This window comes from Gallinula chloropus (assembly GCF_964237585.1).
Source record: "Gallinula chloropus genome assembly, chromosome: 18".
In the NCBI taxonomy this organism is placed as follows: domain Eukaryota; kingdom Metazoa; phylum Chordata; class Aves; order Gruiformes; family Rallidae; genus Gallinula; species Gallinula chloropus.
The window spans coordinates 1,249,839-1,276,053 of record NC_140103.1 but is presented as its reverse complement, the minus strand read 5'-3'; the positions used below and the strand labels follow the sequence as shown (position 1 = coordinate 1,276,053).

Genomic DNA, 26,215 nt, shown 5'->3' with positions numbered 1-26,215 from the left:
AGTTGCCCGTGAATCCATGGCGTGATTCAAGCATTCACTGAGAGGGGAGGAGTGGGAGCTGCCTGCCTGTTGCTGTAGCAAAAGTGAGTGGGCATCGGTCAGGGAGCTGCCCTGGCCGGTGAAGCGGGAGCGCTGCCGGCCCCTGGAGCCGGCCTGGCCCCTCCGGCCTTCGCATCCTGCCCGGGGCTGCCTCGGGCTTGGGGACCGGCCGGGACGCTGACGGGAGGGAATCGCAGCGGGGACGCGCTGGAGGTGCCCGCAGAGCAGCTGCGGGCTTGACCCTCCTGCCCTTCAGCCCTGCCCCTGCTCCGTGCGAGCCCCGTCGTTTGTTCGCCCTCCCAGGCATCTGCCCAGCGCCGACCGTCCTCGCGTCCCGGCGCCGGACCCGCTGCCCCGCCGAGCCCCGGGCGCTCCCCGCCGCCTGCTCCTTCTGCCGGCACCACGCACCAGATCTCCTGGGAAGCTCTGTCGGGGCTTCCATGGAGAAGTGACGCCCTGGGCAGGAGGATCCCGCGCTGGCGGTGCGGAACGGGAGGACCGTGAGTGCTTCGCCGGGAGCGGGGCGCGCTGGGGGAGCCGTCCCGGGCGGGGCGCGGTGGGGATGCGGGAGTGGGGGGGGGGATGGTCCAGCCCGGTCCCGCCGCTGCCCCTTCGTGCCGCCGCCCAGCCCAGCCGTGCCTGCGGGGGGGACTAGGGGGATCGGGGGGAAGGAAGGAGCCGAGCGGAGCTGCGAGAGCCGAGGCGCCGGCATGGAGGAGGCGCGAAGGGGGGCTCGGTGGCCCCGCGGAGCGGTCCCGCCCCGTCCCGGGACCCCGCTGCCCGTCGGCGCGGTCGCTGCCAGCCCGGCTCTGGGGCTGGTGCTGCCGGCGGCTCTGCGGGGCCAGCCCGTCCCCCGGCTCCCGGTGGGAGCCTTGCTGCCGGCCCCGTCGCGACTCACTCGCTCGCTGCGCTCTTCCTTCTGCCAACGCCGCGTTCCGCGCTTCCCGAGGTGGCGGCTTCAGGGACCCCGCGGAGGAGCAGGAGCCAGACCCGGCCCCGGGGCAGCGGCCGGGGAGCGGGCGGTTGGCCACTCCGGCCTGTGCAGGCTGCCCCTGGCTCCCATCACTCGCCCATCGGATGAGCGTGGAGCCGAGCATCCTTCTCCCCAGGGCTGGGGGCTGTTCTGCGCTGACAGAGCCAGTGCTGAACTTCGGAAGGCTGTTTGTGAATGCGGAGCCCGGGCTCCAGAGCTGGTCTCCTTAGTCCCTTAGCAGCAAAGTGCTTCCCCGTGTGCCTGCGCTGTGCACACAGGAGAGTCCCAGTGGGAGCGAGACGTTACTCCGGGCTGAGCATCGGTGCCCAGAAACAGCGTTAGGACGTGTTTACCTTGGAGAGCACGTTGCTGGTTTCCATGTTTGTGTCTTTACGTACACATTCTACGACTTTACTAGGCTTTACACAGCTACATGCTCAGGCTTTGCTTCCCTGGGAGCAGAGGTGGTGAGTCCTGAGGTCGGGCAGCTCTCCTGGAGGGTGCCCTGGCACTGAGCTGCGTGTTCGGATGCTGTCCATGGAGGCTGGAGCTGCTGCTCTGCAGGATCTGTTCTGGTGCTGTCTTTCTGTGGGCTTTAAAAGAGATGAGAAAGAGCTGCCAGTGATCTGACCCCATTTAACAGTGCGATTTATGGTGGCTTTTTTATTTAGTTAATGCAGATAAAGAGGCTCTGCTAACTTGCCTGCCCATTAATATCACACATCTGTATATGTTTTAAGATTAATTACTCTGTATCCTGGAAACAAACATTAAACCCAGACCCTGAGTTCTTCAAGAACTGGGAATTATTTTGACAGTATGCTACTCAGGACAGGTATCTCAGAGAGAATGGTTTTCTCCCTGTTGGCTCCTGACAGCAGCCTGGTGTGAGAACCAGCTCTCTGCAGGATGCTCCTGTCTCCACGGTGCATCTCTAGCAATATTTTGTTTATTCCAGCAAAGGGTGAAAGCTTGCCAGCTGGTCAGCATGTTTAGGAGAGACTTGAGACCTGATTCTTGGCTCTTCAGCTTTCTGGTGAGTTTTACAAGAATTCTCACAAGTTGAGATAATACTAATGCTTTCTTTGAATGTCACAAAACGGCCTCTCCGGCAGGTCGGCAGCCTGTCCAGGAGTCTCCTTGCCTTTGCTGCCCTTGCTGAGAACCAGACTTCTAAAGGTTGGTGGTTTTATCAGCACTTCTGTATGGTTTTATAAGCGATACTCAGGAGTCACAGAATCACAAGGTTGGAAAAGACCTTTAGGATCATCAAGTCCAACCGTTAACTCAGCACAAACAATGCATAAAAACGTGTCTGGGGGCAGAAATGAGGGTAAAGAAGCTTTTTCCAGTACCCTGCGTTGTGCCTGAGGTTGTGTTTGCATAGCTAAACACTTGCTTGGTGGACGATGGAATTACCATCCTGGAGCAGGTGAGCACTGCCCGGCTGCGGGCAGGGCAGGTTGTTCTGTGCCTGCACATCCCATCTCCAAGTGTAGGGGCTGGGAAATGGGGATAAAATGGGAGCATTTGCTTGTATGTATCTGCTTCGAACAAGCTGCCCCAAGGGCCCTCCCTGGGCGTACCACAGTGAGCTTTCTCTTCAGACTGAGCTCACCTGTGGGGCTGGGTGTCGCATCGGAGTGTGCCCAGTGCCAGCCCCAGGCTGGTGGTTTGGTTTGTGAGCGGGGTTGGGGGTACACCAGACATATGGGGCACGAGGTGTGCCAGAGAAGCTCCCCATCTCTCCACATTGTGTTTTCCCAGGCTTCACTCCTGTCACAATCGAGACCTCGAGACACGTGTACGAGTTCGTGGCCGCCGCTCTGGACTGGTGGCGTGCGGACAGGCACTGCGAGCAGCACTTTGCTCAGCTGCTCTTGGAGCCCCAGGACAGCGAGCGGGGCTCCCTCAGCAAGCTGCTGCAGTCCCACCGCCTGGGGGGCTCCGTCTGGCTGCGTGAGAGGGGCAGCGCCCTGCACAGACCCAAGTGGAGACGTGAGTATAAGTGGGCTTGGGCTGCTTGGAGACATGTTCACTGCTGGATCTCTTTCATCCTGAAAAATTAACCTGACTGGAAAAGTTGCCATGTGGTTTTTTGTTGTCACTGTGGTAACGTATAGAACCTTCTGTCCCAAGCTGGGACTGACTGTGAGAACCACAGTGATCCCAGCACAGCAGCAGCCCAGCTACTGCTGAGATATTTGAATGCATCGCAGCAGAGAGGGGTTGTGAAGGGGCTCCTCTGCTGTTCTCCTGAGCCATCACCCTCTAAAGCAGGTCTGCCTCTCCTCAGCCCCACTGTTTGTCACCTGCAGGTCCTGCACAACAATGATGGTAGAGATGGGACCAGGAGAACAGGTGTTCCTCAGCAGCAAGGCACCCCAAGGCAGATGCCTCAAAGGTGCTATTTGACCATGCTCTTGGTTGCTGTAGCGTGGGGTGCTCAGGACCTCGCTGTTCTTCCCAGATTTGCTAGAAGCCTAGGTTTCTGTAAATTACACTGTCTCAGCTTGCCTGCCTTCCTGATCCCTGCCAGGCACAGGAGAAGCAGATGCCTTGCTGCATGCCTGCTGGATGCCCTTGCCTGCAGGGTCCATGGGTCCTTGTGTGGGTAGGAGGCAGGTGAAAACGATGGTTTCACCCCAGTGGAAGGTGAGCAGGCTTTGGCCCGTGCTTCTTCCTTTATGCTGGCTGGAATGTCTCCTTCCAGGGGACCACATTGTACCAGTCCTGGTATTTGGAGACAAAACCAACACCAAATACGTGAAGGTGCTCTCTGACTTCCCAGCGCTGCCTGCTGTCACAGCCTGCGCCCACCTCCAGTGGGACACCAGGACCCAGGAGATCGCTACCATCTTCTCCTATGCTGTGCCAGCGTTCATTAACGAGTTCCAGCTCCGAGGCTTTGTCGATGAGGAAGGCTTTGTCCGCTTTGCTCTCATAGTCCACGGGCACCATTCCCCCTACCTGCCCGTGTTCCGTGCTGACAGACATTGGCACCATTTCTGCGTGACCTGGCAGCAGGAGAACGGGACGTGGGCCATCTACGCCGATGGGAAGAGGAGAGCATCTGCCAGTGGGTTGTGTGCTGCGGGGCCGGCTGCCCCCCAGGCCATCTACGGCCAGGGGACTTTCATAATCGGGCAGGATCAGGATTCACTGGGGGGCACCTTCCGGGAGAAAGAGTCCTTCAGCGGGAACATCACCGACCTGCACGTCTGGCAGAAAGTCCTCGGAGCAGAGCAGGTGGAGAGAGTGCGGTCGTGCTGGGTGGTAGAGCAGGACCTTGTGTTTGGCTGGAGCTCCGACGCTCTGGAGGTTGAAAGCACCGTTCAGGAGGTGACCACTCAGTTTCTTTGCCCAGGTGAGTCGTGTTCCCTCGCTGCTTGAGCTCCCTCCTGCAGTGCAGCAGGGGGTCAGCTCATGGGGACTGTCCCAGAAGCGAGGGAATGAGGTGTGGTTTGTGGAATGATGCTTCTCCCCTGGGAAGGAAAGCACAAGCAGATTCAGAGATGGGCTGGCTGGTTTCCAGATGGTACTTAAGGTGCAGTCATCACTAAGCCCTCAGTCATTGAAGACCCAGGCAAAGACAGCTCTTCAGATGTCCTGGGCTAATTGCAGTCACTTATACTGAGAGAGATGGCGTGTGAGAGACACGGCATGCCTGTCAGTGACACCTTTCCTGGGGTTGCACACCCGGGGCTGGGATGCTCTGCTGGGAGGAGGGATCAATCCCTCAGCCAGCCCGGTGTGACATCACCGATAAGTCACTGTCTGGCACTGCCACCTGAGCTCCTTCCAGAGGGCATTTGTGAGCTGGGGTCAGTTTCTGAGCCCAAGCCTTGCTCCGGCTCAGCCGTGGGGCCGCGCAGGGAGTGATGTGTGGCTGTTGTCTCCAGCAGGGTTTGGGGGTGGCTTGTGGGAGTGGTGGTACCTGCTGGGGGATGGTGTGTGGCTGGTGTGTCTCAGGGGAACCTGGGCCTTCTGCCTGTGTGTGTCTCCACAGGGCCTGTTGAGGAATGCCGAGTTTTTGAAGTTGGCAGCAGCGGATTCAGTTACACCTCCTGCCTGCAGCCTCTGCCTTTTATCTGCCGCTACAGGAAGGGTACAGCACCTGTGACATGTATTCACTGCCTCCTGGGAGAGGGTCAGGGATGGGGGGGGCTCACCTCTGCTCTGCAGAGATGTCATGCACAGCACAGTGTAGCCACAGCTTTGCTTCAGGTGCAGGCACTCTGGCAGGTTAACTTGCTGCTCTCCATGAAGCAGTGCTTGTAGATGGTACGTGGGTCTGGATGCAGTGCTGCAGAGTGCCTCTACAGTCCCAGCATCTCCAGGCTGGTTGGGCAGGGGACATGGGGAGGAGGCAGAAAATAAAGTTAGACTGTCTCTCCAGATGGGATTTTGTACTAGAGACAAAATGCAGCTGTGAAGGCTCCTTGTCCTGACTGTCCTACAAACTTAGGGGCCACCTGAGGAGCGTTCCCCAGGCTTTGAACGTGGCATGAGCTGACCCCACTGCCAGGCACCCTGGCAATGGTTGTTCTTTCCTTTTCCTCCCAGATGCATACTGGCAACTGAAAAAAGCTCAGCAGGAATCCAGCCACTCGCTCGCCAGCCGTGTGAACGTGCTTGCAGAGAGGACTGTGGTGAGTCTGCAGCCCCAGCAGTGGCACCTGACACCCTGAGCAGGCAGGAGCTGTTGGGGTGGATCTGCTGGCACCAGCTGGTGCTTGAGGTCACTTTGGCCAAAGTTATGCCTGTGGCCCCTTCTGAGCTGCTGTCAGAGAGTGTGACCAGTACAGCTCTAACTAATAAGCAAAGCATTGCCTCAGGTTGACTCTCCCAGTGAGGCTGACCGGCTGGACACAAGAGCTGAAGGTGTCAGGGCAGATCTCCTGCCCATAAGTTACGTGTGGTTGGCCACACAGGTGTCCTCATGCCAGCGAGGACGTGCAGGGCATTGCCAAGGTGTAGCTGGTCATCAGGCAGCATCAGTGCTCTGCACTAACTAAAACATCTTCTCCATGGCAGATTCCTGAGGACGTCTTCACAAGCGAAGTCCAAGACATGAACCTCTCTGTTGCTCTTGGTGCCCTTGATGTCGTGGCGACTGTTCTGAGGGAAGGAGAGACACCCACGCTGGAGTCATCTGACCTCCTCGCCGTGCTGCTGTTACTGAAGCAAGTTTCTGAGGTGGAAGTCCAGGAGGGAGAGGAGCTGGAGATGCTGGAGCAGTTGTGCCAGTATTACATGGAAGTGACCGAGTTAATCCTGGAAGAGCAGCATGTTCAGGCGTGGTCATCAGTCAGCCAGGTACCGGTGTCACCAGCGGCCTGACGCATCTGGGGTGTGTGTGCCTGGCCTGCCGTGTGTCCACAGGCTGGGGACCTGTCCTTGCATGGTCACACAGCCCTTCTGGCTGGATGCTGGAGCTTGTGAGATGCAGCAGGCATGGGCATGGAGCCTCCTTGCCAGCTCAGGAAAGGCCAGGGCCGTGCTGTTTGTTAGAGGGGCAAACACATGCTCAGGTGCTGCCCTCCCTGCCAGCCCCGCCAGTGGCTCTGCCTCAGCTCCCTTCTTGATTCCCCACTCTGTCAGACAGGATTTACAGGGCTCCACACAGGTCACAGATGCCCTGTGCTCTGCCAGTTCCTTGCCCCGTGTCCTGCCAGCTCTGGCAGGGTAATGCCCTTTCCTTAGGGTTCCTTGTGTTTTCCATGGATGGGCTGCCAAGGACCTCCCTGCCATTGGCCCCCACACTGCTCAGAACGCTGCCAGGCTTTGTGGGGGGGATTCCATCATCCTACCCCCACCAGGATCTTCTCTGTTGGTTTCTTCCCCTCTCACGTGGCTCTTTTGTGTCTGTTACCGGCTGCACTCGCCTGTCTCTGGGAAATGTGTGACAGAGCCTGGCCTGGCCAGTGCTCCAGGAACCGTGCCAGGGGCCTCCAGAGATGAAAGGACACTGGAGAGTTCAGGCTTACTTCATCGCTGAGAGTCACTTAGGGCTCCATGGCCACAATTACTCATTGTTTCTCGGGGGCAGCATAAAACCAGCTCTGGCCCTGGAGCAGATGTATCTGCTGAGGGAGAAAGGGTTTGAGCACTGCAGGGATGGGATTTGTGCTGCCCAACACTGCAGGACCCTGAGTGATGGGGCCAGTCCCCTGCTACCCTTCAGCAGCAGAGCCTGTCTCTATGGATGGTTGTTCTACAGCTTTGCAAGGATCAGTGCTTTCTTTACAGTGTGCTTGTTATGTGTCTCCATGCTGGTTTAATGGGTGTTTTATGGACACCAGCAAGTCTTTATCTCATTTCCAGTCTTGCCTCCAGTGCCGAAGCAACTGGGAACATCCATGATTGGAGAAATCAAAGCAAAGCAAAAGCCTGGAGTCCCAGCTGCTCTTTTCCACCAAGGACCAAGCATTTAAGAAAGCTCCTGTGAGCTGTGGGAGGTGTGAGCTGGTGGTGTGGGTGCTGATTTCCATTGCTCTCTCCCTGTTTGCAGGTTATCAGGGGGCCCATGGCTGTTGTTGAGCTCTGTGACAGAATGGTGTCACACTTGGCCCCACTGCTGACCGCAGGCAGGACAAAGATCACGATCCAGCATGGGAACATCGGTGAGTGGCACTGGCAGAGCTTGGGGGGGGCATCTCACCAGGACCCAGCTCAGTCATCCCATCTGGCTCCCAGTCCAAGTCTGCTCCTGGCACCTCTCCTCCTCCAGCTCCTCTGTCCTAACTCTACAGCCTTCCCTCCATTCCCTTCATGCAAACCTGGCACAGCGTGGGAGACATCTCTCACACTGTGCATTGTAGGAGGATTACAAGACACTTTTGGGTGCAGGAGACAACCTGAGCCCAAATGCACATGGTTTGTGCTGAAAGGGATCTGGCTGCTGCTGCTGTGGGTCCTGGTGGGGGTTATAACATTCTCATGGTGCCTTTGGGGTTATAACATTCGCATGGCTCTTTGCTGTAGCAGTAGCTCTAGAGGAAGGCTGAACCCTGTTTCAGTACCCAAATTTGCCCCTTCTGCAGGGATGGAGGTCAGGAAGCTGGAGCTGGGCAGGCAGGAGCTGAGCAGTGAGACATACCTGATCCAGAGCACCGAGAAGGGCAGGCATGACCTCATTGAAATCCCTGCAGAAGAGATGCAGAGACTGAAAGCCAGAGGTGGGTTACAATGCCTGTGCTTCCCGGGGTCTCCCTGTGCTTCCCGGGGTCTCCCTGTGGTGCTGACACAGCATCTTCCTTAACCACAGGACCTCCCTGCCCTGAGGGCTGGAGGAGTGTGGGGGGGAGAAGCCCTGGGTGACGGGGCAGTGGGCTGTGCGGGAGGGTTTCCCTGCTGGGGGCTGCGGGTGCCCCCGGCATCGCCCCCCAGGTGAGGGGCTGGTGCTGAAGCAAGGGCTGCCCTGAGCTCTGAGTCTCACCCTGTCCCACCATGCCCTCCCTGACCAGGTCTCCACAGACTCATGGTGAAAAACATGTGGTTTGGCTACGGCTCCCTGCAGCGATGCCTGTCTGGTGGCACTGCTGTCTTCCAGGCCACAGCAGCCTCTGATGGAGGAGAGAAGTGAGTGGAACCAAAGCCCCTTCCCCAGGGCTGCCCCCTGAGCCCCACAGGAGAATTCATACCTGAGGCAGTTGTGAATCTCACAGTGCCTCTGTTTTGGGGCCCCTCTGCCTGGGGGTGTGGGGATGGACCCTGCAGGGGCTGCTCAGGGTCCCCTCCAGTGGGGCAGAGGTCCCAGAGCCAGGGTGACCCTCAGAGAGGGTGGGAGGCAGAGCTGGGCAGCGCTCCCAGAGCTCCCCGAACACGAGGTGGGGGTGCAGCCGGTGCAGCCCACACACACTCGGCTCCTGCCTTGCTCTGCCTGTGCCTGCGAGCAGCCTGCTTTCCCCCACAGGTCCCTGAGCACCTCGGTGGGCACCGCTGTGATCTCATCCACTCTGCTCAGCGACTACCAGGAGATCAGCACGTCGGTGCGCTACCGCCTGCAGCACCGCGTCCAGGTACCCGGGGAGCGGCTGTGCTTCCGGCTGTGTCCTTGCCAGTGGCATCCCACAGCCTGACCCAGCAGGTCGTGCACAGCCTTGGCTCCAGGTCCCCAGAGCTCTTGGACTTTGGGGTGTCCCACACCCAGGTTCCTCTCCTCGATTCCTGTTTCCTTGGGGAGATGTTTGTCCTGTGCTGACAGACCTTGTTACAGCCCCATGAGGGAACCGTATCGGTCTGCATACAGATGTGCACAGCTGTGTCACCTCTTCTTGTCCCTCTCTGCCTGCAGGACATGCCCGACAGGCTGGTGGGGCCCATCTGTGCCTTCTGGAACTTCAGCCTCAGGTGCCCTGTTTCGTTTCAGCTCCCCACATTTAGGAGCTTTCATTCCCACTGGGAGACCACCCGTACCATGGTGAGAGTAGGGACCTGGGGTTCTTTGCCAGCAGCCTCTGGCTGCTGGAGCAGAGTGCTCTCCCGGGAAGAGTCACTCGCAAATGACCTTTACTGAGGTATATACAACTAAAATCAAAGGCCCTGGTTAATTGTGATTGTTTCCCACAAGACAAAAGGATTTGTCCCCCCGAAACGGGTCTGTCCCAGCCCCCTGAACACTGCTTGGCAGTGAGCTGTGGTTTTGCTGGCTGTCACTGCAGTGAGAGCGCTGATCATGGACTGGTGATCCCTCCATTCAAGTGCAAAAAGGCTCCTTAGAGTCCCAGTCCTGTAAGGTGGGAAGAGGGTGGGTTTGCAAGCAGCTGGTCACTACATGAACGGTTCCACTGCTCTGAATTTGATCTTCCCTCTCACCTTGGCCTTCAGCTGATGGGGATCTCCATGTGTTCTCTGTTTCTTTGCTGTACCTCAGCCCAGACGCTGGTGGGATGTGGTCCACAGCTGGCTGCTCTGTGGTGACGTCTCTCTTGGACTCCACCACCTGTTTCTGCAACCACACCACGAATTTTGCGGTGCTGCTGCAGGTGTACGAGATGCAGGTGAGTGAGGAACCCGCCTCTGCCGCTCCGTGGGGTGGGTGCCAGGCCTGCCAGCAGCCTGAGGTTAATCTGGGGGCATTTGTCTCTTCTGTCGTTTCACAACTGGAGCAGAGGACGACCAAGGAGGAGCTCACGCTGCAGACCTTGACTTTCATTGGATGTGGAGTTTCCTTCTGTGCCTTGACAGTTACCTTCATTTTATTCCTGGCAGTGGGGTAAGAAAAGCCCAGGCACTCGGAGCCTCCTCTGTGGTTTTTGTTTGAACCAGTGTGTAGGTTCTAAGAGACAAGAGGTCTCTGCACCTTGTCACTGTGGGTTGGGGGTCTCACCCTGTGCACCAGTGGTGGGTAGCAGAGGGCAGGGAGGGCAGTGGTGGCTGCTGGCTGGGGTGTGGACACGGTGCTGGGTGTTTCTGTGGAGATGCTGGTGTGAGCTGTGCACACCCCTGAGCCCCACAGGAAGATTGCCATCAGCCACTAATGGTGTTTACCATAAAAGCCACTCGGCTAGAGGTAAGTTTTATAAAATAAATGGAGCACAGACATCACTTGCCAGCTCTGCTGTCACTTGGCAGGCACAGAGACCTGCCTTGTGAGCACAGCGGTGGCTCCTGCCTCCTCCTCCTCGCTGACAGGTCATTGGAGCACTGGCCAAGGTCTGAGCAGCCATACCTGAGCGTGTCCACCCAGGAGTAGTGTGAGCCTGTGCACCCTTCCGTTTGGGTGCTGCTGAGGGCTCCCTGTCTCCTTCCCCAGCGTGCCCAAGAGCGAGCGAACAACCGTGCACAAGAACCTGATCTTTGCCCTGGCTGCAGCAGAAGCTCTGCTCATGTTCAGTGAACTGGCCAAGACCAACCAGGTGAGGGGCTGACACCAGCAGGTGTCCTGCTCAAACGTGCTGCCAGAGCCACCCCGTGTAATCCCTGTGTTAATGCTTCATTAGTGACCTGTAATTTGGAGCTAGGAAAGGCTTGTGTCTGTGTTTGGAGACATGCACACTATGCAGACTGCTGGGGGAATTCACCCCTTTTCTCTGACTGTTCCTGACCAAAAACCTCCTTTGGGAAGCATCAGTAGTTCTAAACCAGCAGCACGCAGCTCTGTCCCTTGCTGTGTCCTCTTCCTCATCCTGGGGCTGGATCAAGCAGCGCTGGGATGAGACCTGCAAGGGAGCTCCAGGGAGGGCAGGAAAAGCTGCCATCGGCTCCACCATCCGTGGTTTGAGATGGTCACACAGATGAGCTGCAGCAGTTGGCTGCCCACGTGTTGCACTTTTAAGGGCTCCTCCTGTGCTCATGGGTGAATGTTTAAGCCTGTTTCTGCTCACTGTGCAGTGTAATCTGCAGGTTCTCCTCCTCCCCACCACACGCGCTCCGGAGCTCCCAGGGGAGCTGATGACTCCTCCTGCCAACGCCGTGTGTGATTTCTCTCCTCCCCAGGCAATGTGTTTCACGGTCACAGCCTGCCTTCATCTCTTCTTCATGGCAGCCTTTTCTTGGATGCTGGTGGAGGGGCTTCTCCTGTGGAGCAAAGTGGTGGCAGTCAACATGAGCGAAGACAGGAGGATGAAGTTCTACTACATGACAGGCTGGGGTATCTACAGACTCCCCTGTGCAGGGCACTCAGAAAATCCATTTTTTGCCTAGCCAAAGTTTCCATTCCTGAGTGTTCAGTTTGATTCCAGCCAGGAGCTGGGTGCTGCTGCTCTGCAGAGCCTTTCTTACCCTTATGTGTCCGGTTGTCCGGTTTAGAATGCAAATTAAAACCCATTTCTGTTCATTTTCAGAGTGCAATTAAAAAAAAAACAACAGAGGAGGAAGTTTATGGCAAGGTCTTGGAGAGCATTGCTCCTGCCTGATAGTAATTAAAACATCAATGTGTTCCTGGTGAAGCGCCCTTTATCCTGGGCGAGCCCTTTGGGGCTCACTGAACCTCCCTCCAGCGTTCCATGTCCCTTTCCACCCGTGCTCCTTGCCAAGCACCCCGGGCAGCTGATGCAAATATTTCGGATTGCTTTATGGGCTTGATTGTCCATTTTGTTAAAAAAGCAATCTAAGGAGTAAATTGCTTTGATCAGGACTCCTCGGGATGCTTTACACCTCGGAGGATGACACTGACAGCGCATAAATCTGGCCTTGCAGAGCCGGGGTGGATTTCAGCTGCAGTAAATTGATGTTGCTCCTGGGGTTTCAGGGGCTAAGCTGGCTCACACGTGTGTCTGGGGGTTTGGAAGCAATTGTCTGGAGCACGGCTGACCTGCACGGGTCAGCTCTGCTTTCCCTGGGCTTTAATCCGCGGGTTCTTCCACAGGCCTTCCCGTCCTTATCGTGGGGGTGACCCTGGCAACTTCCTTTAACAAGTACGTTGCAGACGACCATTGCTGGCTGAACATTCAGACCAACGTCATCTGGGCCTTCGTGGGGCCTGTTCTCTTCATCCTGGCTGTAAGTGCCAAAGCTGAGGGCGATTCCTTTGGGCCTGGGGTCAGGAGAGCCCTGCGGAGCCGGGGCCGTCAGCCCTGCTCCAGCCACGGTGCCTCCTCACAGGGCTCCTGGTGCTGCTGCTTTGGTGGGAGTCGTTGTTCTGCCCCATGTAAACTTCCACAGCTCAAACAAATCTCTGAGCAAAGCAGCTTTCCTGATAGAAAAAAGTGTTTGAAAAGCATTTGGCTGACCAGTTCTTGTCCTGGCTGTTGAATGAGGAGTGGAGGTGAATGTGTAGGCTGGCTGGGACATCACTGTAACTGGAGGTCTGGTTTTCGTAAGGGAACATCTATGTAGTAGTGTCAGTAGCAGAAAAAGGTGTGATGTTCAAGGGGTCCAGAGTAGGCCCTTAAAACAGGAGTAACTTCCCTGTTACTATTCTGCAGAGAAAGTTTTGTGATGAGTTTTCTGGGCTCCATCCATGTGTGGGTAGCTCTGGGTTGTTACGTTTCTCCCCAAGTTGTGATGTTTGGCTATCGAGTGCCCAGCAGAAAAGTTAAGTCACTGGAGTTGAGGTTGCAGAGGGTGACTGGGTCCCGTGGCTCCTCTCTGACAGGTGAACACCTTCGTGCTGTGCCGGGTGGTGATGGTGACAGTGTCCAGTGCCCGCAGGAGGTCGAAGATGCTGACACCCAACAGCAGCCTGGAGAGCCAGATCGGGGTTCAGATATGGTGAGCAGGGATGGAGATGGTTTCACCAGCTGTGGCTGCTCAGGGTGGGATCTCTGCTAAGCTGAGAGCCTTTTCCCTGGCAAAGTGAAAGACTGTGAGTTGTGGGGTTGGGGCAGGGAGGATTTTCTCCTCCTGGGTAGCTGCGTGTGTCCCAGAGGCAGTCTGTCCACTCAGTGTCTGTCCCCTGAGAAGCCCAGCCAGCATTTTCAGTCTGGACTCATGCTCTGAAATCTCAGCACTTCAGGCAAGAGACCCTTGGTGGAGCCTGCTGACAGCACAGTGACACTGGGCCCAGCAGCATCCCCAGGAGCAGCAGCCTGGGGCTGGGCATGGCCAGTGTGAGCGTCCCCATCGCCCGCAGCAGTGGTGGGGTGTGTGGGAGCACAGGGGACGCTGCCGAACCCACTGCTGAGCTGTCTGCCCCTCTGTAAAACCTCCCCTGGCAACGTGAGGGAGCAGCTTGGGTGCCCCATTTCCAGGGAATCTTATAGAGTTCTGAGCCAGAGGAGCAGCTCCTCTCTGCTCTGCACCCCTTGCAGTTTGAAGGGGTCCCCACTGAGCGTGCCTCACCCCCACCCCTTCCTTGGCACTCGTGTGCCCCCAGAAGGGTGCCTGCTGCCCTGACTTGGCTATTTGCCATTAGGAAAGTCATTTTCTCTACGAGTTTGGGACGTGGTGGACTGTGAGTAACCCTGGTGGTGATTGCACATGGGAAGGAGAGGCAGCATGGACTCTTCTAATCAGTCAATATAGAGAGACCTCTAAAAAACTGCTGATTGAGTCGTTACTTTATCATCCTCTGGGAATCTTTATTGTTGTTAGCTGGCGCCGGACACCCCTGCTAGACACGCATTGTTCCCCTGTATCATAAATAAATTTCCCCAGATTTACAGAAGCACAAAGATAGGGCATCTCTGGAGGGCAGGCTGACATCCATATGCTAATGAAGCAAATACAGAAGCCCTCCTTGTAGCAGCAACTGGGGAGAAAATAGCTGTTTTCTCATGGCTAGTGACGTCAAAGAGCTCCCTTCTTGCTGACTCTCAGTGATAAATGAAGAGCAGGGCTGGCATGTTGGGGACTGGGAGGTGAAATATTTGGGTTTTTCCCTCTTAACTAATTTTGTTTGCAAAAGAATTTGTTCTGTAGCTACCGTCTTGGGTGCCTCTTGGTGGACACATTGTTTGCAAGGCCCTTGCTGGGGGAGGAGAGCCATCTCCAGCATGGAGACAAGGAAAGGTTCTCCTAAACCACAAGGTACAGGCCAGGGTGCTCCTAAACCCGTGGAGATCTTTCCACAGCACATCCACTTCTGTGCTCTGTGACCTCGTGCAGATGTCCCTGACAGGTCATGGGGAGACCCTGGCAGGGTTTGCAGAGCCACAAAGGATGTTTGTCAGGCTGGGGTGCTTTGCCACAACACCCTGGGCTCGGGGACCCCCACGGGGAGCTGGGGGGGGGGGGGTGGGTACCAGTGCACCACGTTTCAGCTTTGAAATGCGCCCAGGTAACCCCCAGCTCTTCTTCCTGACAGGGCCACAGCCAAGCCCGTGCTGGTGCTGCTGCCCGTGCTGGGGCTGACCTGGGTGTGTGGGGTCCTTGTCCACCTCAGCATCGTTTGGGCCTACGTCTTCATCGTGCTGAACTCCCTCCAGGTGAGTCCTCACCGCACAGCCGGGCAGGGAGCCTGTTCCTGGTGTTTCCATGTACCCCACCTCTCCTGGGAGTCAGGGGTGTTTGCCAGCTCCAAAGCCCAGCTTTCCCAGGTCACCGTGGTGTTTTGTCTGGGGAATCAGAGATACAGCCCCAGAGACCTTGTTCATCTAATGGTCCCTCAGCATCAGTCTCTGGAGTGTCTCACAGGTGCTTCCCGTGCAAATCTGGTTTCTCAGGTTTGGGTTTTCACACTTCAATGGCCACTCTGCAGGGAGCTCTGTCAGCAGTTCGACCTGCTCATTTAAGGGGTAACTAAAGAGGTGCCTGTCTGGTGTCCCAGGCAGGAGTCCCGGCTGGCGTTGGAGCCCCGTGTCCACAGGGCAGGGTGGGCGCGTGTGCCAGCACCCCTGTCAGAATAGGGCCCTTCACAAAAAGCATCCCAAAGGTCACTTCCAGCCATGGTCTTCTTGAGGTGTGTATACAGGATGGGTGCTGGTCAGCTGGTTCATCTTTGTACAGGCTCAGAGGTTGTGTCCCAGGAGCTGTAGAGGCAGAACCAGAGCCAAGGACTGACAGCCCTTACCCCTAAAACCTGTGTTGCCTGCAGCCATGCAGCCGCTCCCAGGGGATGCTCCCAGTGCCCAGGAGAGCTGCACTGGAATCTGGTGGGATGCAGGAGTGTTAGGTGGGACAGATTGTGATGCAGGCTGGTGATGAGAGCCTCGCACAGGGAGGCTGGAAGTGTGTGTGTGCTGCTTCTGGCTCTGCCTTGCAGGACCTTTGGTGAGTCACATCCTCTCCTTCAGCCTCTTCATTCTTCAGGAGGCATCTGGCTACATTTTTAAGGCTGTTTGCTTGCCTTGATGTCTTCTGGGGCCATGGCTGTGACTCCTGAAAGCTGCTGTAATTTGGAGTTGTGCTGTTAAGGTGTTGGTATTAACGGGGGCAGAAAGACCCCTGGGTGTGAAGTGATGCTTGGTACTGGCTTCATCCAGAGAGTTTGAAACCTTGAGTGTGTACGGGGCTAAGAGAGCAGAGCAGCCCGTGCTGGTCACAGCAGGAGGGGTGCTCAGCGCTGCGCCGAGGCAGGGCAGTTCCCAGGACTGCGGGGTCCCTGCAACTCGGGGACACAGGGTGACAAGCCGCCTCGGAGCCTGTGCTTGCCACCCGCGCTGGGGACAGCTCTCCCCGAGAGAACGCAGCTGTAGATGGAGCTAGAGCAGCACCGAGCATCGCCGCTCCGGGTCCGGGGCGGCCGGAGCCATCTGCGGGCTGCTGGGAACCGGCCCGGGGACCGGCCCGGCCGCGGAGCAGCCCCGGGGCCGGGACAGCCGGTACCGAGAGCTCCGGGTCACCCCCAGGCAGCCCGGCCCTTGGCGCTGCCCGTCACCGGTGCGCTCTGCAGAGCCTCCTGCCCAGCGCCAGGACAAACCCGGCGCCCGGGGGTCCAAGAGAGCAACTGGGCAGCAGCCCCCGAGGCGCTGGGGTGCAAAGAGCTCCCCACCCCGCTGCCTCTTCCTTTGGAGGCGGCGGGAAACGGCCCTTGCTGCAGGTCCCGGGAGCGCCCCGGGCAGCTCGCAGCGCTTCCCCCTGCCACACTTGGCGGGTTTCGGCTGGCCCAGCTCGCCAAGGGTGAAGCACGGGCCTTGTCACCGCGCGCACGAGGCGGGTGGGTGCCCCAGGGATGTTCTGCCTGGGGCTGGCCCCGGGCCAGCAGCCGAGCGCTGCTCACGCACATCCGTCGGCTCTCCGATGGGGTGTTCCAAGGCCAGGCTGGGACCGCCTCTCCCATCGCTGCTATCGAGGCTATCAGAAGGGTGGCAGGAGGCCTGTCCTAACTGTAATTAAATATAGCATCAGCTGTCCTTTCCCCCTCGTGCCATGCTTGGGTTATTGAGCAGCAGAGAGCTCCAGGCTCGGTGCTGTGAAGGAATGAGGGGAGCTGAGAGCAGCCCCTGCATCTCTTCATCCACAGGACAAAACCCTAAAGCCCATTTCTCAGCTTGGGTGAACTCCATCAATTCCAGTGAGGGGCAGCATCCCAGCACCATCCCAGCACCATCCCAGCTGCCTGCCGTGCTGTAAAAACATGAGCCTGTGTGTCACACCAGAGGAGTCCTGCTGAGGACCTTGGACAGACAGTCAAGGGTTTGCCTGTGAATATAGAACCACGGAATGCTTTGGGTTGGAAGGGACCTCAAAGATCATCTAGTTCCAGCCCCCTGTCATGGGCAGGGACAGCCTCACCAGCCCAGGGTGCCCAAAGCCCCATCCAACCCAGCCTTGAACCCTGCCAGGGATGGGGCTTCCACAGCCCCTCCGGGCACCGTATGCCAGTGATAATATGCTGTGCTTGTTCAGCTCTGTCCCTTACCCAGTTCAGGTCAACTTGCAGCTTACCCCAGCAGAGAAACGCTGGTGGGAAGCTGTGGTGGGACAAACCCACCCTGCTTCAGCCCCTTGCCGACTGCCTTATGTGTCACCTTGGAATGCTGTGTAGGGCCAGCGTGCCTCTCCGACTGTGAGTGCTGTGTGGGGAAGTTGTGCTGCTGTGGCTGTTTGTTTGTTTGGCTGCTGTGTGTTTATCTGCAGAAACCCAAGCCTGCATTCAAGGTTACTCTGTGCGTCGGCACCGAGCACGGCGAGTCCTTCTCCAGCCAGGCAGCGCAGCGGCTCGGCTGGGTGCCTGAGAAGCAGCGCCGAGCGGTGCTGTGCCGGAGGTGGTTGTGGTGCTGTGCCAGAGGTGGCTGGAGGTGGTTGTGGTGCTGTGCCAGAGGTGGCTGGAGGTGGCTGTGGTGCTGTGCCGGAGGTGGCTGTGGTGCTGTGCCAGAGGTGGCTGGAGGTGGCTGTGGTGCTGTGCCGGAGGTGGCTGTGGTGCTGTGCCGGAGGTGGTTGTGGTGCTGTGCCAGAGGTGGCTGTGGTGCTGTGCCAGAGGTGGTTGTGGTGCTGTGCCAGAGGTGGCTGTGGTGCTGTGCCAGAGGTGGCTGGAGGTGGCTGTGGTGCTGTGCCGGAGGTGGCTGGAGGTGGCTGTGGTGCTGTGCCGGAGGTGGCTGTGGTGCTGTGCTGGAGGTGGCTGCGGTGGCTGTGCCACAGGATGGTGAGCCAGCGGCAGCACCATCCCTCCAGCCCACCATTTCAGAGGCAGCAGCACCAGCACCCTGCCAGGCACAGAATGCCGGGTGGAGGTGTCTGCTGGTGACAGAAAGTGGGGTAAAACCTGCTGTCTGCACCCAAACTTGTAGAGCTGGAAGGACAGTCCTTAGGCTGGCTCAGGGCAGGGACTCAGAGAGCCACTCGCCCATCTCCGGCCAGAGACGTCATTGCTCCCCGGCGGGGTGTGCAGAGTGCAGCAGGACAGACAGACACTGGACAGACAGACAGACACTGTCCATCCCACTCTGCAGGTCCCAGCACGTGCCATCTCCTGCCTGTGGCCGCCCAGCACCTGCCCAGCCATGAGCAGGGGACGCAGCAGCCGGGGCATGGCAGGCCCTGCCAGGAGGGGATGGCATTTGGGCAGGAGCGCAGGCAGCAGCGGGCGCCTCCAGAGCCGTGGCTCCGCTTCCGCCCGCTGCGCAGCTGGGCCTCTTCTTCCTTGTTCTCCTCCCAGCCGACCTCACCGCTCCCCCCTCTCCCCCTGCTCATCCAGAATGATTATTTCAAGGAAGACCTGCCTTGGCAGCCTGGCCAGAAATCTGGTCTGGGGGAGTGAGCGGCATTGCTGGCTGAAGGACAGGTCATGGCACGGCGCCAGGGTGCTGCTGCCATTGTGCCTGCCAAGAGCTCGCAGATGAAGAGCGGGGCTCATTGAAGGCAAGATGGATTACTTCTCTTGCTGCAGCTGATTTATCTAGCTGCGATAACAAACACCCCACAGATATGACATAAATCTGGTGGGCCAGATAGGGCTGCCGTACGGCGAGATGGCTGGTCTGCAGCTGTAATTAGCCCCGGGCTGTGGCCCCAGGCGATGCTCGCTCCGGCCCTGCCCCGCACGTTTCCCAGAGCACATCCCACACCAGCCCCCAGCACGTAGCTGTGGCTGAGGGTTTCATTGTGGCAGAGCATGTCATTGCTTGCTGGTCCTTGGTGTGTGCATGCAACAGCACTGGCTCGCTGGGGAGGGAGAGGGTGGCCAAGACTGTGCTGCTGGAGCCCTGGCATGCCAGCAGCATGGAGGAAGCTCTGTTCAGGCTGGCACTAAGCAATGTCTCTGGGTCTGTATCCCACCGAATTTGGGTCACAGGCTCCTGCTATTGCTGGGGTCTGTCACTGTGTGGGACAAGGGAACTGTCCCCAGCATCGTGCTGGGAGCTGGTGAAAGGTCCCTGTGATCCCCAGGGTCAGCCCTTGGTGGGAGGCAGGTCAGCTTCCCGGATTCCAGTTCCCCTGGCAATTAACCCCTGGTGGTTTCTGCTTCTCAGCCCTGGAGGTGTTTCCTGCACACAGGAGTGAATGGGAGTGCAGGAGAGCTCAGGCTCGGGAATCCAAGTGCCCAGTGAGAGATGGGGGAGAGGAGGAGGAAGAGGGCCTGGGGCAGGGACTGTCTCAGCTTGGACTCTCTGAGAAGAGCCTGCTCTCAAGTGGGATTTGAAGGAAGGCTGCTCCTGCCGTGCTGTCCCTGGCTGGGCTGTGCCCGCTGCCTGCGCCTCTTCCCCACCGCCCAGTCCTGCCCCAGCCTCCTGCTCACCCACGCAGAGCAGCACAGATCAGCTGCACACCCCTAACCCTTCCTGTGCTCTCTCCTTTGCAGGGCCTGTACATCTTCCTTGTCTATGCCATCTATAACAGCGAGGTAAGAGATGCTGCTGGCTGGGGCTCCACATGCTGTGGAACAACTGCTCCTTGGGGGCTGAGGGTAGCTGGGGCTGTAGGTGCAACAGGCAGCATCACCCCGACTGTGCTTCTGGGAGAGTGCTTCCTTCCTCTCCATGACTTGCTGGAGCATCTCTTGCTCTGTGTCCCTCTCTAATGCCTTTTCTCTGCTCCAGGTGAGGAATGCCATCCAGAGGATGAAGGACAAGAAGAAAGCCCTCTCGTTCACAGTAAGTGGCAAGGAAGCCCTGCCACCCTGCTGTACTCATCACCCTCCCACTATGAAGGGCCCTAGCTGTATGGCTGGGCTGCTTTGAGATGATGCTGGGAAGGAGCCTTAGCTTTTTAAGTCTTTGTCTGCTTTCTTTACAATCACTGTGGATGATGCAGACCTAAGGATAACCTACCCAGAAGCCTGCTGTGCCAGGCTGGGTGGGAGTCAGAGCCCCAGGGGCTGCAGGGCAGATGAAATCGATCCTTAAAGTTGGACCTGGGTCCAGCAAAGATGATTGCTGCAGTTTTCACTGTCCTGTGTCTCCTCCCCATCGTTACAGAACTGCTCTCATCCCATCAACTACTTGTCAAGTCCAAGAAACACGACCTCCTGGGAGACAGGGAAGCTGAGTCCGTCTGCAGCTGAGAGTGCCTTACCAAGCCCTGTGCCCAAAGACCCTCCAGTGAAGAACATCACCAACAAAGGTAAAGGGGGCTGTTGTTGCTGTTGGCCCAGGCTGTGTGACCAGACCTCAAGGCTTGAATTTGAGTGCACGTTCTCTTGGCACCACCTTGAACCTGTTTTGCACACTCTGCCTATGTGAGCGCTTGGCTCTGGTGCTGTGAATGCAGCTTGGGATGAAGGATTCCCAGGGAAGGCCGGGGTCATGTTCGTGTGGCTCTCAGAGGGGTCGGGCTCGTGCCTCCAGAATTTAGGCAAGGGTGGCAGCAGGAAACAGGGCCTTTGGCTTTGGGGAAAAAAGGTGTCACGTCCTCCAACCAGCCTGTGGGTGCCACCATGCAGATAATAACCTGTTTGTGCCTTTGCTTTGGTGGGAGACGCTGTGGGGACACGAAGCACCAAGTTCTTGGTAAAGTGCAAATAGTTCTACTCCAGGCTGCAGGCTCACTGTGCTGCTTCACCCCCTAGGAAACTTTGGAGCCAAAATTCCCATGGGGATCTCATCAATTATGTCACCCGACAGACCGGTAGGTGACATCTTCTGTTGTCCTTCCACTGTCACCCATACCTGGAGTGTAGCAGTACATAGGGATAGTGTCTAATGGCTGGCCCTGAGGACCCCTGGCAGCTCCCAACACACCCACACTGTGTGCAGGATGAGAGGGATGCAGGTCCCTGAGAGGGATGCGGGTCCCTGAGAGGGACACCAGTCCCCTCTGTCCCAGGGAGTTACTGGGGTGCAGAGTGCTGGTGAGGGACAGGCAGCGTGCCAGCACACGCGTGCCGGGAGGGCTCTCATACGCAGCCTTGAAGGCTCTGGGTTATTCAAATGTGTCCTGGTAGTGTGTGTATTGATTTAAGCCATGGAAATCGTCTGAGGGCTGTGGTGTCCATAGTGACCGCTCCTGGCAGTCAGGCCAGATGCAGCTGAGCGTTGGCTGCCTTCTGTGGAGGCATGAGGCTGAGAGCAAGGGGGCTGGCAGGGGCTGTGCCAGGAGGGCAAGCTCAGCTCCAGAGGGGCTTGTGTGTCCCCTACTTGCTGGGCAGCAGAGGAGGAGGCCCCTAACAGCTGATTTCCTGGGTGAGCGCCCGTGTCTGAGCTGATGGGGAAACGGCCCCGCTGGCATTGATGCAGAGCTCGGTGAGGCCTGGCATAAAGCAGGGAGCAATTTAAATTTGACTACTGTGGCGCCGCTTCCATCTCCCACTATTGAAATGATCAGCGTTCCTTGTGCACTTGACACACAAGTGCTGTAATTTCCTCAGAATAAAATCCAGCACTACTTTCCTGTGAGTCTCTCACTGAAGGATCTCTCTCTCCCTCTCCAATATTTATCCTTTGAAAACCTGTGTCACATAGACAGCTCTTATTTATCCAATAGATAATACTTCTATAGCTTGGCATACCGTGCAGAAGCCACTCAATAGAGTCCATGTTTCCATCTCTCATGATTTATCTCGTGGCTGCCGCCATTCCGCCCGGCGTGCCGCGCGCCGGCCGGCATTCATTCACAGGCCATGCTTCTCCCAGCCAGCCAGGTGCTGGCTGCGTAAATCGGGACCTGGGCTGAGCTCCTGGCACCAGACAGAGAGGTGGGCCAAAGGGATTATCCCGGGGACCTGAGTTCCCATGGGCAGGGAGCATTAGGAGGCAGCAGCAGATCCCCTAAATGCCAAGGCCGTGACATTTCCCGGCAGACAAAGACAGAGAGCGCTTTCCTCCGCGCGAGGGTCACCATGGATTTCACTGTGTCTTTGCTGCTTAAACCTCACGTCTTTAATGTGCTTGTTTCCTTCCACTCTGAGGTGGGGGGAGCAGCCTCAGAACGTGAGGCTGGTGCAGGTCCTGCCTGGGGATGGGCGAACCGATGCGGCTGCGGCAGCTCTCAGGGCTCCAGTGGTGTGAGCCCCACGGTGCTGCGCCGGCCGGGGCTGCGGGGAGTCCCCATTGGAGCCCCGTCCTCATGGGTGCAGCTGAACCCCAGGTGTGGTACCCTGTGCTGGGGAGGTGCTGCTTGCTGAGCTGCTGGCTCTGTACATCAGTGCTGTTTTCTCTGCTCCCTGGCTAAATGAGTCACGGCACTCACCAAGGAGCGGTGGATTAAGAATGTCACTGGCAGCTGCACAATAGTTTGGATGAAGAGAAGATGCTACTTAAAAACGTTTGAAAACACTTAAGCTGACAAAACAGTGAGGGAGTGAAGATACAAACAGGGATGAGTTGTTCTTTGTGTTTCAGCTTTTTTAAATGCTGGGTGATGGTTGTTGCTGCCAGGCTGGGAGCAGGAATTTCCCACCTCACAGGGCATCACCACCAATGAAGTGCAGGGTGCAGGCTTGTGGGTGCTCTCTGCACCACAGCACAGGGAGGAAGTTCTCTCCCCTTCTCCCGGGCTTCCCTGTGGTCCCAGCACAGTGCCCAGCCCACTGGGTCTCCTGGGGCTGGAGGGGTCCCCGGAGAGGGTGAGCAGGCCAGCAGCTCACCCAGTGGGTGCTGCCATGGGTGCAGCCCTGTTTAAGAGACTCTGCAAGGTGCCCATCCCTTGGGGACCAGGATGAAGGCTCCAGGATGAAGGCTGCAGGTCCCAGCCCGCGCAGGGGCTTAGTGGGAGCGAGAGTGTGGTGCAGCGGCTGGGTGGTGGGGGAGCCCTGCCCGGTGCTGGGGAGCATGCCAGAGGGCTGCCAGCAGCAAAGCAGCCAGAGCTGAGCCTTCTAACATGTGTTCTCCCCTCTTTCAGGCTGTGGAGCTGACGGCGTTCAAATCCTCAGGTAACGTTTGCCAGCATCATTTCCTCTAATGTTTGTTGCTGCGGCCTCTGGCTTCTGTGGATGCACAGTGGAGCACTGCCAGGGGGTGGGAATTTCACTCAGGCTTTAGGAAGTGTTTCATTTCCAAATTGTGCTGGTGGGTACGGTCCTGGCCAGGCTGTTGGGAGATCCACGTGCCCCTGAACGGGTGAGGGGGGGAAGGGGAGTATGAATCCCTGGCTGTGCTGTCAGCGCTGCCTCTCACCAGCGGTGCTGGAGGTGCCCATCTCACAGCACCCGCCTGGCTTCTCCCCATGCCTCAGCACCCTCCCTGCTGCCTCTCCACGGGCCCCTCTGTAATGGCAGAGCTGCAGGCCTCTGCAGGCAGCGCCGGGGCGGTGGGTGCCGGTGGGTGCCGGGTGCCGAGCACTCTCCCCGTTCAGCACAGCCGGTCCTCGGGGCGCAGCAGGGACCCCCACACACCCCGATGCTTGGCAAGACCCGTGGCAACAGCTCTTTCCTACTGGGGGGATTTTAAACCAGCAGCTGCTGCAGAAAGTGGTGTTGGGTGTTAGGAGAGACATGTCCCCAGTAAGGGCAGCCAGGGAAGGTGGGGGTTCAGACAGGGCTGGATTTATGAGCTTAAAAACAGCCATTTAGCTTCTTCTCTTTCAGGTTGTAGAAAGGCCAATGTCACCATGGAGGTGGGTAGCATTAAACCCAGAAATCCCTCCTAAGCCCCAGAACTCTGCTCAGCTGCAGTGCTGGGGAGAGCCTGGCTGGGCACAGCTCCTGCCTCGACTTCCCTGGCTGTGAGCGAGGCACCAGCTCCTCTGGGGATGGGGGTAGCACACGTAGCTTTGGGTTTTCACCCCCTCTTTCTGAGCACGGGCTCTGGATGGAGTCGCTGTAGCAGGCAGGGTGGTGAGGAAGCCCTGGGGACGGGTTGATAGTGGTTGTTCTGCGTTGTCAGGTTTTCTTTTGTCAGAGGGAGTGGTGTGTTAGTGGGTTTCTGATTTTGCTCCACGTTAAGTGTCTAAGCAGGGCTTGCTTAGGCTATTTGCCAGACGATGCCACCCAGAAGCGTTGCAGCTTTCCTCCCCACAGTGGACACATGAGCAAGGCAGAGACGGTGGGAGCCGGGACTGAGCGTGCTGCAGCGCTCGGGCGCAGGAGTGGGGTCTCAGAGGCAGCAGGACCTACACCCAGCACGGGCATTTGTGCTCTGCCCCCCACACCCCTTCACCCTCACCTGCTCCTGCACAGCTGAACCCAGCGGTGTGTCATTAAACTCCAGCTATGCAAAGAGGCAGGCTGCTTAGTTTGCTTCTGTTTGCTCAGGTAAGGCCTCGAGGCATTTTTGGAAAGCCTGGCCCTGCCCAGAGGCTGGTGGGGATGCTGGGGGTGGGCTCGGTGCCTGTCCCCTCACACACCAGAGGCCGCGGGCGCAGGGCAGCGCTGTGCGCAGCCACCCTCTGCGCTAGCACCGAGAGCGGCTCCTCGTGTGCCCCGGGGTGAGGGAGCCCTGGGTCGGGCAGCCCTTCAGCCCTGGGTGAAGGAGAAGATCTCCTTGAACCAGAAGAGCACTCCTCGGGACACTTGGGTACGTGCGAGCCAGCTGCGCTGCTCCGAGGCGCCGGGCTCGGTGACAAGGGCTCCCAGCCGCTGAGAGAGGAGAGGCAGCAGTGCCCAGCTGCAGGAACGCCTGGGAGAGCCCAGGGATGCGTGGGCCTCACAGCTCGTTCAGCAGAGCGTGAGGCTGAGGAGCTGCTGGGGAAGCAAAGCACAAACCCTGTGCTGGGTGAGGAGCAGAGGCCGGTCGCTCCACGCAGCTTCCAGCTTCCCTGCGTTTTCTCCGAGATACCTTAATGAGGAGAGACACGTTTTGCCCCAGGTATCTTTATTTGAAAACCTCCTGCCAGCCCTAAGCTGGGGGTACCAGGGGAGCAGGTACTACAGCTCGTGGGGAGACCCAGGGGGACCCCACCTGCCCTGCAGTGCAGCGGGGAGGGCTGGGGGGCAGGAGGAGTGCTGGGCTCTGGGCACGGTGGGACACTCAGGGAGCAAAGGGCTTGCTCACCCTCTCCCTGGATGGAGTTTGGGGTGGAATCCCCATCTCCTCTGCTCCCACGCTCAGCCCTGCTCCTGAGAGCCACAGGCATCGCTCCAAGTGCAAGAGGTGGCTGGTGGCCTGTGAGGGGAGGCAGAATGGGTCCCCCAGCCATGTGTTCACCCATCTGAGGCTGAGGACAGATAAAATGCAGGTACATACCAGGCCAGTCTCAGAACCACAGGGTCCTGCAGCCTGGCAGTGGGGGGAGGCAGGCGTGGGCTCCCTCTCCACCTCCCCACCCCCAATATTAGGGCTGCCCCGGGAGGACCCAAGGTGCTGGGAGCGGCAGTGATGAGCTGCAGCCCAGGCGCACAAAGCTGCGCGGCGCGCGCTGCCCGGATTCATTACACCCTTTATGTAAGTGGGGGGGCTGGGGGGGTTCACATATTTGCACAAACAATAAGTACCGTCTTCCTTGTCTTGGCAAACAAGAGCTCCAAGAGGCCTCCACATCCTCCAGCTCTTCAAGTGATGGCTGCTTTGTTTTCCCCACGATAATTTCATTATTCTGTTTGAATACATTTATATGTTGCTAAGCCACACATAGCAACATGGAGCTTGTCTCCACGGCCCAGCCTGCCCGGGATCAATACCGAGGAATCCTGCAACTCTTGCCACACCACGGTAATAAGATTGGGATTTTTAAAAAGTAAGGAAATGGTGAGTCTTTGGGATTCACAGCCAGTAAAGCACCAACCCCCCGCCCATGCCAACCCTGCCAGGCCCCTCTGTGGTGGGATTGCAGCTGCTGCCTGTGCCATGGTCCTTTCCAATGGGCTGAGGTACCTTGTGCCCTGACAGATTTGGTGCAGCCCACAGGACATCGCTGCTCCCTGCCATGGTGGTGCTGGTATTGTCATCAAATCCCAGTTAAACCTCATTCTTCAGCACTCTGGGAGCTTGGCACTGTGCACAGTGGGCTAATTACTGAGCGGGGGGAGAAGAGGTTTCTCCTCACCGAAGATGCTTTGGCTTCCTGCCATAAGGACCTCATTTCAGAGACCCCCCCTAAAGGGGTCGGGGGGCAGATGCCGCA

General features: G+C 58.0%; 1 protein-coding gene across 1 annotated transcript; it reads left to right on the top strand.

Annotated features, from left to right (window-relative positions):
• Positions 1-2,000: 2,000 nt before the first annotated feature.
• ADGRD2 (adhesion G protein-coupled receptor D2) lies at positions 2,001-24,215 on the top strand (the record flags this gene model as incomplete). Its single annotated transcript, XM_084272710.1, has 25 exons — positions 2,001-2,048; positions 2,128-2,191; positions 2,780-3,010; positions 3,726-4,379; positions 5,022-5,120; positions 5,579-5,664; positions 6,050-6,331; positions 7,527-7,638; positions 8,059-8,193; positions 8,482-8,596; positions 8,931-9,036; positions 9,312-9,367; positions 9,891-10,017; positions 10,129-10,232; positions 10,773-10,875; positions 11,456-11,609; positions 12,327-12,460; positions 13,056-13,171; positions 14,706-14,826; positions 19,581-19,622; positions 19,819-19,872; positions 20,197-20,341; positions 20,787-20,845; positions 23,057-23,087; positions 24,100-24,215. The coding sequence occupies 25 exons, from the start codon at positions 2,001-2,003 to the stop codon at positions 24,213-24,215; spliced, it is 3,294 nt and encodes a 1,097-aa protein (XP_084128836.1).
• Positions 24,216-26,215: the final 2,000 nt, after the last annotated feature.